This window comes from Coptis chinensis, chromosome 7, assembly GCF_015680905.1.
Source record: "Coptis chinensis isolate HL-2020 chromosome 7, ASM1568090v1, whole genome shotgun sequence".
NCBI lineage: Eukaryota > Viridiplantae > Streptophyta > Magnoliopsida > Ranunculales > Ranunculaceae > Coptis > Coptis chinensis.
In genome coordinates, this window is record NC_141462.1 from 71,509,562 (window position 1) to 71,520,278 (window position 10,717).

The 10,717-nt window shown below is 36.9% G+C and overlaps 1 protein-coding gene across 1 annotated transcript; it reads left to right on the forward strand.

Annotated features, from left to right (window-relative positions):
- Positions 1 to 716: 716 nt before the first annotated feature.
- On the forward strand, positions 717 to 10,219 carry LOC147488701 (NADH-ubiquinone oxidoreductase-like protein). Its single transcript, XM_086572421.1, has 3 exons — positions 717 to 1,034; positions 9,635 to 9,719; positions 9,877 to 10,219. Exons 1-3 carry the CDS (start codon positions 882 to 884, stop codon positions 9,984 to 9,986), a joined length of 348 nt encoding a protein of 115 aa, XP_086428547.1. The 5' UTR covers positions 717 to 881; the 3' UTR covers positions 9,987 to 10,219.
- The last annotated feature ends 498 nt before the right edge of the window (positions 10,220 to 10,717 follow it).

Here is a 10,717-nt window from a genome sequence, read left to right on the forward strand (position 1 = left end):
AGATGCACCTTACTTTTCAAGTGTTCCTTGAATCCTTTCCCACCGATAAAATAAGCTCTATGATGTAAATGATCTTAAAAAAGTGCATGGCCTTAAAAGAAAGGAGGATCCTATTCTGGTTTAGGTTTTGCAAGGAGACTGATTTTGTTTCTAACTTTGTTGAATCCATTGTTTTAAGGCTTAGAACTTCAGAACTACTCAGCAGCTCAGCTCAAGACTTCAAGAGCAAAATTTTCAAACTTGAGATCGAGTACGTATACAGCAGACTTTTATGTAAGTTCCCTTTGGAGGTGAATTTCTTGTGTTGGGAAGTTCAATTCAAAACTTTTGACATCGATCAAGTAACTAGTTTAATCCGTACTTCTAGTATTAATGAAAAGGGTATAATGCACAACCCAGCCACATAACAGGACAATGCAAACTTGACCCAACAAATTAAAAGTCACGTCTTACTGAGAAAATGAAGAAAGTCTAAACAATAGAAAGTCTGCTCACTGCAAAGGACTAAATAACAGGCCTCATTATGTGTATTATTTTTTCTTTCTTCTTATGTAGTGCACGAAATTGCCTCATCATTTCGTCATGAAAACGTGAGCACCATTCTAGAAGTAGTTAAAGGCATCTAGAACAAGGTACACATAACCTGATAACACATGTTTAAACACAAACACAATACACAATTGCCATTGTCAAACACGTGAAAAACTATATGAACTATCTTCGAACGGCCGGGCTCAGAAAACATCGAAACATATTTCAGCCCATTACATATTACCATCGTTTGGGCCGGGCCGGGCCGTTATTGGACTGGATTGTGGAATTTTATATTTAAAAATTTAGAGTCTGTGTCTGTTTGTTTGTTGTTGTGGGATTAGGATACAATGGCAAGCAGAAGTGGAGTAGTTTGGTCTTCCAATTTATGGAAAGCCCTGAAAACACCCCTTTCTTCATCTTGGAATGTCAGGAATATGAGTCTTGTTGCTGGCAGTGGTGGTGGTAATCAAATCAGTGAACACACTGCTAAATGGATGCAGGTAGAATTATTTCTTTATTTTACAATGATTACTGGAATAGCATTTTAAATTCTGTTAGCTCCTTTATATGTTTAAGATGATCCTATGTTTTAATTTGGTTGAAATACTAATGAAATGAGAATTGGTTTTGAGGTCCTGCTTAAGATTTACCCAAGAAGGTTAGGGGGGCCGATTGTTTTTTAAACTGAATCACTGTCTGATCATGAATCACATACACTCAAAATGGTGGTTTAATTTTAGGTCGCGGGGAATTGGGATTGTTTTTTGTGTCATTTTGCTATGGCATTTCTGCATCGTGTCAGGCACGACACTCTTGTCCTCCATCTGTAACAGCTACATGATTCTAGTACTGTAATATAGTACTATGAAAAGCGACAGAAAGGGGCAATGATGTGTTTTCCTTGGTTCTTTAACTTTACTAGAACAAATTTTATTGTAAATTTCATGATCGTTAATCCACAACGAGATATATCTGTGAGTTTATTGTGATAATATGCATAGGAATCCACAATGAGATGTATCTATGAGTGACAGAGAAGTGTAATATGAAGTTCACTTGTTTTATAAAATTGGAAAATGGACATAAACTTTCTTCTTAAATGTCTACATGCCGCACATGGTCTTTTGTTGTTTAAGGTCTGTAGAGGACCGCACAACAGTTTTATTTCTATTCATCGCAAGCATCTGCTTCTATATTGAGCTCCTTACCTTACTTGTGTGCAATATATATATATATATATACTTGCCCGTATATGAACTCCACCTATACGAACTCCAAAAAAACTCCACCAAGAAAAACAATGAATTAGAAACTAATTTTTGGTGGCAATGTTCTCCCAACAATATAGATCATCCTTAGAAAAAATCAACACATTTGAAGATGTCTAGACGTATCTAATTTTTCTTACAATGTTCTAAAATTATCCAACGGTCTAGATTTTTCAAATTTCAAAACAATTTTTGACAAGGTTAAACATTTTTGTTTGGGCTGATTTTTTGTAGAGAGATTCTCTATTATGAGAAGATTATCTTTACAAAAAATCAGCCCTCAATTGATCTTATAAATCCACTTTTGGTGATGGAGTTTATATAAGGTGGAGTTCATATAACGGGCTTGATATATATATATATATATATATATATATATATATATATAGTTATTTTCTAAAAAGTAACTACTTAAGGTAACTTAAAATAAGTATGTAAGTTAAACTTCACCTAGAAAATGAATTCAAACCTATTTTTTTGTGGTTATGAAGCACTCACCATGAAAATCATCTCCACAAAATTTCAGCTCATTTAGAAACCTCTAATACAGATAAAAGTTGTTGTCATCTTTAAAAAGAAATCTAACAGTCTAGAAATGTTGAGTCATGTTTTGCCAATGTTAGAGGTTTCCAAATGAGCTGAAATTTTGTGGAGATGATCTTTATGGTGAGTATATCATATCCACAAAATATTAGGGTTTAATTCATTTTCTAGATGAAGTTTTATTTACATATTTATTTTAAGTTAACATAAGTAGTTACTTTTTAGAGACGGACTATATATATATATATATATATATATATATATATATATATATATATATATATATATCATCAATCTCTCCCTGTAATTAAAACTTAGAAGCACGCACGTGGAGAAAGATTTTTTTAGAAAATGTGTCAATTAAAGTGAATTACCGGCCTTTAGGTGTACTTTTACCAATACCCACATCTATATCCTTAACAAAAATTAGCAGAAATATTAACACAGTGGAGAATAAAAGGAAAAGCTAAAGACCCACGATATGTTAGCTGCTAGGCCAAATGAGAACATACAAAGAAATCTGCAGCTTGCAGTTCTGACCTCACGCAGGATCCCAGGGGAATCAACTATATATAGTCTATGACAGAGTGTTGAACTCTTAGGTATATTCCTGGACTGTAGAAAGATTCTGACAAAGATCCTGCAATTTATGAGGAAATTCCTATTCAAAGTCTTTTGGAACAAATTATTCCCGGATAGCAGCTTTCATATCTGACCATGAAGTATTAGGATATTCACCATTACCCTGGTTAGCAAATATTCAGGAATTCTCATCTTCAAATCACCAGTATTTTTTTGGTCCAGTAGACAGAACAAATAACCCTTTGCATACTAATTACCTGTGTGCTGTGGTTGAGACACAGAAATATTACCAGGAATATGACATAAAATTAACAGGATCACAACCAGGAAAACCACCAGGAGGTTTTGGAAAAGCAGGTGGTCCATGTCTAGGATACCGAGGTGGATATCCTATTTGATCTGGAGTATGAGTAGGATCTGTGGGTGGTGGAACTGGAAGAGGCTTAATATTTTTCCCTCTGTTGCTGTGTCGTCCCATCACAAACATTGTTTTTTTCTTTTACTTGAACCTGAATTGCCACTTCCAGGATTACTTGGGACCTTTTTAGTTGTTACCTTAGGAGGAACCGCATCGTCCTTAATAACTGTAGGCGTTGAATGTGCTTAAAAATATTACCCTGAGGTGGTAAAGTGGTACATGTAGGTACAGGATTAAACATTGTAGGCATGTCTATAACCAGCTTCTGTTGATCGGAATGTATAATAGCTTCACACTCTCTTCTTTCAAAATCATTAACAAGAAGTCCAGAATAGGAGCAGAATCAATAGACCGCTGATCGTTAGGCTTCGGATGTTCATAAATTTTCGGATTATCAATTATGGTTCAAAAAGTCCGATTCATGAGTATAAGGAAATCAAGGAATAGGTGGTGTGAAAGGTAATGGGACATTGCATGGGTGTATTCATGTGGAGGCGATAAAGGTGGAAGTTGTGTGGTGGCGGCAAAATAGCTACAACATAACAACATGTTGCAACTAATAGGAAGAGGGGGTGGTAGGATAGGATGTGGGGATGGTCTTAGAGAGTATTGGGGTGTCGGATATGTGACTGGTCAGTAGGTTTCGACACAAATATAGAAGTAATGGTCTAAGTAGCGACACAACTAAGAAAATGATGGCCGTACGACACTAGCTTCTGTGTTGTTGCAGACCACTGGGTCAGCAGTGGGAATGGGGTGATCGACTCGTAATGTCTTGTTGGCATAACATAACTAGGGGTGGGTGGGCCATGGCCAACACACCATGGACGGTGTGGACTGGGACGGTTTGGGGGAGTCGTGCACACATGCAAAATTGGCAAGTTATGAAAGAATGACTATTATTTTCAAATCACTCGACGTGATCCACCTTCGTTGGCAAGTTAACGATTTCTTGCTGCAATTGATCCAGTGTTTCCTCTGTAATCTCATTTCAAGCATCTTGATCTCAAAAATATTTCAACTCCAAGTTGTGTAGACGTTGTGATACCACTTTTGTTGAAAAACTTACTTTTGGAAGCACAAAGGGGGGTGGGGTATACCCTAACTTATAAAGGAGGAACAATGGGAACACCCTCACATTTCAACCTAATAATCACTTGAATTATTAGAAAATAATCACTTCTACAGTAATGTTGGCTTATTAATAAAATCCTATAGCAATTAGAAACTGAAAAGAAAATTAGAAATACATCTTAAAAATTAAAAAAGGACTTAATGGAATGTCTTCATTTGGTGTGGTGTCATGGGCTGATCACGTCATGCTGGTGTCATGGCATGGAAGCATGCGCCTTGCTGCCTTCGCATTAGAAAGAAGCAGTGAAGACTACCAACCTCATCCTTGTGGCTGTTTGTAACATCTTGTGTGGCCATTAGCGGGTTAAAGCTGATACGAACCTTCCATCTTTCTTGGAAGACACAATTTCTTGACGGCTACGCCTGTGAGTTGTTCTTTGAGCTGGTTCTAGATCTAAATATTCTAGAATCTTTGTTGATGCCTAAGAGCCTCATTAAGCTTAATTAATCATCTTCTTCTACCTCGTTCTCATTTCAGATTTGCTAAACCATAAAGCATTTTGGAGGACAAGAAAATAGTTTGTTTTGGATTCAGTTTAATATTGGTGAAAAGGTCTAGAGCAAGCCTGAGATAAGACGGGTGTAAAATTAAGCCACAGAAGAACAAAAGAACCTAAAGGGAGGCAAAATTTAAATTGTTCTCATAGCCAATGAGTTTATTGACTCTAAGCTCTAAGAAGAGAGTCGGGGTGTGGTAGTAAAAGTGGACACTATGAAAGCTTATGATCGTGTCTTGTGGAGATTATTTGATTATGTGACGGAAATAATGGGTTTTGGAAGTAATTGGAGAAGATGGATTCACTTGTGCATCTCAAATGCTTGCTTCTCAATTCTGATAGGTTTTTTTAAAAGCACAAGGGGAGTTCAGCAAGGAAATCCTCTTTCTCCATTTCTCTTTATTATGGTGGCCGGGGTTCTTAGCAAGATGACTACTATTTTGGTTGAGGAATGGTTTTTTGAAGGATTCAAGGTTGCACTAAGAGAAGATGCTTTGGCAATTTTACACTTACAATTTGCGGATGACACCATGTTCTTTTTGGAGGCATCGGTGGAAAAGGTGAATGCGCTTAAGACTTTGTTACTTTGGTTTGAGATGGCTTTTAGGTGTATGAGGTAGGAGATGTGGAGAACTTGGAAGAAATTGCTCATGTCTTGGGTTGTGAGGTAGATTATTTTTTGTCCACTTGTATACGATTAAGATTACCATTGGGGGCTAAAAGTAAGTCAATGGCTATATGAACCAAATTACTGGAGAGGGTTTCTAGTAAGTTAACAAGATGGAACGCAAACTTTTATCAAAAAAAGGGAGAATAACCTTGCTAACTTTAAAGATAAGCCAAATTCCTCACTATTTCTTCTCTCTTTTTCCTATATGCCAAATATGTATTGACTAACTTGAGAAGGTATTTAGAAGGTCTGTGTGAGGGTAGTAGTGAGGTGAAAAGGAAAAGACATTAGGTGAGATGGGAGAGATTTTGTCTTACCAAGAAGGAAGTGGGTTTGGAATGCAAATATTTAGAAGCCATGAATGACACACTTTTGTCAAAATGGTTGTGGAGGTATGGTGAAGAGAAAAAACATCTTTGGAGGAAGGTAATTGTAGATAGTATGTGAAAACCAAAAATTCCGGTGTCCTTATGTTATTACTTTATGGAGAAGCATAACTAGTGGATGGGATCAATTTAAGAGAGGTCTAAGATTTTAACTGAGAGAGCTTCTATTTTCTCCTGGCATGATGTATGGATAGGGGATAGACCACTTAGGGATCAATTCCCTACTATATATGAGCTAGCAACCAACAAGAATGAAGAATGGTGGATATTATGAGTGGAGGGTAAAATGGAGTTGCTTGGGATTTGGTGTTGAGAGAAATTTGAATGGTTGGGAGGTCAATGTGTATGCTGAATTTTTTTTGTATGTATTTACAAAGATGGGGTGGTGCATGGGGAGGAAGACAGTAGAGTGTGGAAATGGAACAAGGACACCACTTATTTGGTGAAGTCATTTTATGGGGTACTAGCAAAGACTAAAACACCAGAAGTTAGAGGCCAATGAAGTCATTGTGAATTTTCTATAAAAAAGGATTTGGGTGCTCAATTCCATTTAAATGGCGTTCTTTACTCGGATGGCTTGTCTTAGGAGTATCCAGTTTGATAAACTTAATGCAAAAGGATGGAGCTCATCAAGGAATGTGCGCTTTGTCGGGCGAATGAGGAGGATGTGGATCATCTTCTAGATCGTTGTTCGGTGGCCAAGCGTGTTTGGGAATCATTTTACTTGACATTCAGGATACCGTGTACATTGTCGGAAAATATTAGCGAGGCCCTAGGCAGGGACATATTAATAGAGCATGTCTCTCGTGGAGCCAAGTGGGTAGCAGATCTCTTACCATAGGTGGTAGTGTGGGAACTTTGAAATGAACGTAACTGGAGGATTTTTGAAATCAAGGAGAAGGCTACGCATAAGATTATGGAGGAAGTTAAGGAAGTGGTGTATGATTGGTCTCGGGGAGCCTCATTGTTTAGGAATTTTGGTCTCAAGATTTTATATGAAGGTGGGAGGATATCATAATCTAATTATTTTGGTTAATAATTGGCTGAATTGAGACCAACATCTTGAGTTGTGGAATCAATGCAACTAGTCTTAGTATCTAGGTAAGTACTAATTAACTTGTAAAAGTGTAGCAACATTTACTTAATGGAATGGAATATAACTTTTGTTGAGAAAAACAAAAGAACCTAAGAAAGTATGAACTAGCAAGCGTCATGAGAAAAAGGTGGAAATGCAACAACACCACAGAACACTGGCCTGGACCTTAGATAGGACAGTGTAAACATAAACCACAGAAGAACAACAGGAAAAGAACCTAACAAGGGATGAATTGGGAGTCATGACAAAACAGTGGCAGTGCATGATACGGTAGAGCACTCATCTGGACCGAGGAACCTAAGTCATGTTCTGATGTTGTGACATCACGGAGCTCACTCTTCCATTATTTCGAAGATAACTATATTGTACAGTGATATCACTCTGAGTCGTGGTTGGTAGCAGGACGACACAACAAAAATATGAAATACTGGGGTGCTTTTCCTTTTCCACCGCCACTGCCACCGCCATCACCATCACCATCACCATGCACCCACCCGGCCACCTGTCTCACTTCATCTTTGTCACCGTCACCGCAACTTTTTCTTCTTCTATGAATATAGGCTTTAAACGATAACTATAACTTTTTTTACGAAAGAAAGTAAGAAAGGTGACAACGATTTTGACAAGTGAAGAGGGTTAGGAAAAGGTGTTGATACCGTCTTTGGTGCTGATACAGTTTTGGGTGGGAATTCCCCGACGCAGGAACTATTCTTACAACTCTTTCATTCCTTTAGAAAGGGGTGACCTAGTTGTTTTCCTGATTTGGTGCATTAGCTTTTTATTCATAGGCTGTGTACATTAGGGGGAACTTTTTCTTTGCCAAATAAATACATTTCTGTGATAGGATTTTAATCTATCTTTTGTACTCCATTTTCCCCTTGTTATAAAAGTTGGCTGGAACATCAGGACAAGAAATAATCAATACTTCAGTAGTCAGTACATATAGGTCATCAGAAACATATGAATATAGGTGGAAGTAATGAAATTTGTTTATATGAAGGTAGAAACTTGCAAATTTGCTCCTGAATTACTAACAAAAAGGTTTAGTGAAGCATTTCTTTGTTTGAATGGAAACGAATTATTAAGGAGGAGTGTGATTTAGGGAAACCACATTGATGGCTTGGATCGAATAAAAATAATTATTGTATATCTCGTAAGCTTAAACATCCAATTTTGATGTGGCTTTTTGGAGTATTTAAGTTTCTTTCTTTCTTTTCTTTTTCGTTGTTACTGTCAGGGCCGAAAATATCGTCCTATATATATTGGAATATGGGGTACACGATATGGAAATATTATGATATTTCGGTGAGATATATTGATTCATTTTTGGACTGATATATATCGTTTTTTCCGATATATTGATATATATCGGCAATATATCCGATATATATCGATTGACTTGTTGACTGTTTGACCGATTTTATTGACTGTTGACCGATAATTCAGACATGTCGTTATATATTGGCGATATTTCCGATATATATGGAAATTTTAACTGTTTAACAAAAAAAGTTGGAATCTCTGAAATATCGATATAGACTGATATATTTCGGTTTTTGGGGGGTCCAAAATATCGGCCGATATGGAAAAATTGGGCCCTGGTTGTTGTTGTTGTATACATTCAAATCTTATACTGCCTTTGTAGGAACCCATGGGCAATTGTTTACTTATAAAGACCAGTTCTTAAATAATTTCTGATCGGACTCTTAGAAAATTAGTATGGGCAGTAGAGGGTCTGCTGCATCTCTAGAACATTATGAATGTGTTTGGTTCATCTAATTAGGAGCACCTTTCTACTTTACCGTTTATCACCTAGTGCACTGTTTATGAAAACGGCAAGTAAGTTTACTTAATTTGAAACAAGTTACTTTCATTAATATGTATATGTTTAAAAGCTTCTCAAATTTGTGCCCTTTGGTTCATTTTCTTCCTTATATTCTCTCACTTTATCTTGCTTTCCACTGAATCTGGATTGCATGAACTTTTTTTATTTTTGCGTAAGCAGAATGTATTAGTAAGAATAGTAAAGAATTACAAGAAAAGTAATGTACTGCTGGTGTCGTGATAGATTACTTCCCTAGAGCTAGTCAAATCTGAAATATAAAGCATTAGGATCCTCCTATTTATGGGGGTTTTCCTTCATACACTAACTCCTCCTGATTTCCTAAACTAGCTCCCACCTTTGCATAAATGAAACACACGCTAGATGGAATTATGTGGAGTCTTTTAGTAATGCTACTGCAAGTATTAAGAACTTTTATGCTATTATTACATCCAATTCGGTTCCACTTGGAAGGGGACTGATGTGCTTGCTTTCTTGGTACTGTTGTACTTGTACTGCTAGGATCATGGTTTGGTAGTGAAACTCTATAGCTGATGTTACCACATACTTGGATCTTTTCCTGTCTTGAAATCTTGTGAGCTATAAATGTGTTTGACAGGAAATCTAACCCTTGGTAGTTAATGGTAACCTTTGTGTTCTAATGATTATCTCCTTATATTTCAGGATACAAGCAAAAAATCCCCAATGGAGTTGATCAATGAAGTTCCACCCATTAAGGTTGAGGGCAGGATTGTTGCTTGTGAAGGAGGTAAGTTCATGATTAATTTTCCTTGCAACTCGCAACATTTGGCATCGATCGTGAAACTAATAAACACTGCAATCTGCATGGAAGCTATACTTATTGTGGCCCATGCGTTTAGTTTTAGTGCCTTCTCTTTGACTTGTGTCTACTTTTGTGATGATAGACAACAATCCAGCACTTGGACATCCAATTGAGTTCATATGCCTCGACTTGGAACAACCAGCCATCTGCAAGTACTGTGGCCTTCGTTATGTGCAGGATCATCATCACTAGCAAAGTGATGTTGCTTGTAGAAGGTTTCTAAAGAGCATGAATCTCAGTATCTTGGTTTCCGCAGTTCTCAAGAAGTGTAGTCGTATTTACTTTTGACTTGTTGATAACATGATCTTGTGTCAACTGTAACCTGCCCAATAAGCAAGGAATTTACCAAAGTTATGTTTGATTTCATTTGTCTGAGAAGACTTCAATTGCAATTCTTATCTATGTTACTAATTCGTTATCTGGAATTCTGGATGTATGTTTCGTATTGCAGTACCCCTTGCTGCAGGTCATAAGTTAGCTCAATAGCCCTTTGTAGTCGAGGGACAGTCTGCATTTGGTCGCCAGTCTAGGATATTGTAAGTTTGTGTTGATCATTGCCGTAGGTGGTCTCTTTAGATGAATGGATACACTGATACAGACTACACTAAGATGAAACAACTTTGATATTTCTCTAGATCAATATGGCAAAATGCTTCTGATGAACCCATTCGACATGATTCTGTGATAGTCCATGATAGAGTTGTATCAGCTAGTGGAATCTTATTTACTAGTGTGTATTCTGTGTTGTTTGTTAGAGCTGCTATCATGGACTTGCAATGACAGTTACATGGTAATGAATTCGACAATACGAGCAAAAGACTTGTCATAGTCCATGTCTTGTTCAGAAATTTATAATGTAGTTCCACATGAATGCTTAAAGCCTTGAAGTATAATATAAACGTACATGTTGTCTCTGTTGTAAA

Excerpts from the sequence above, each read along its gene's own strand:
- LOC147488701 (XM_086572421.1), top strand. The coding sequence starts at position 882 with ATGGCAAGCAGAAGTGGAGTAGTTTGGTCTTCCAATTTATGGAAAGCC. Across the intron at positions 1,035-9,634 it reads ACACTGCTAAATGGATGCAG|GATACAAGCAAAAAATCCCC; the intron begins GTAGAATTATTT and ends CTTATATTTCAG. Across the intron at positions 9,720-9,876 it reads GATTGTTGCTTGTGAAGGAG|ACAACAATCCAGCACTTGGA; the intron begins GTAAGTTCATGA and ends TTGTGATGATAG.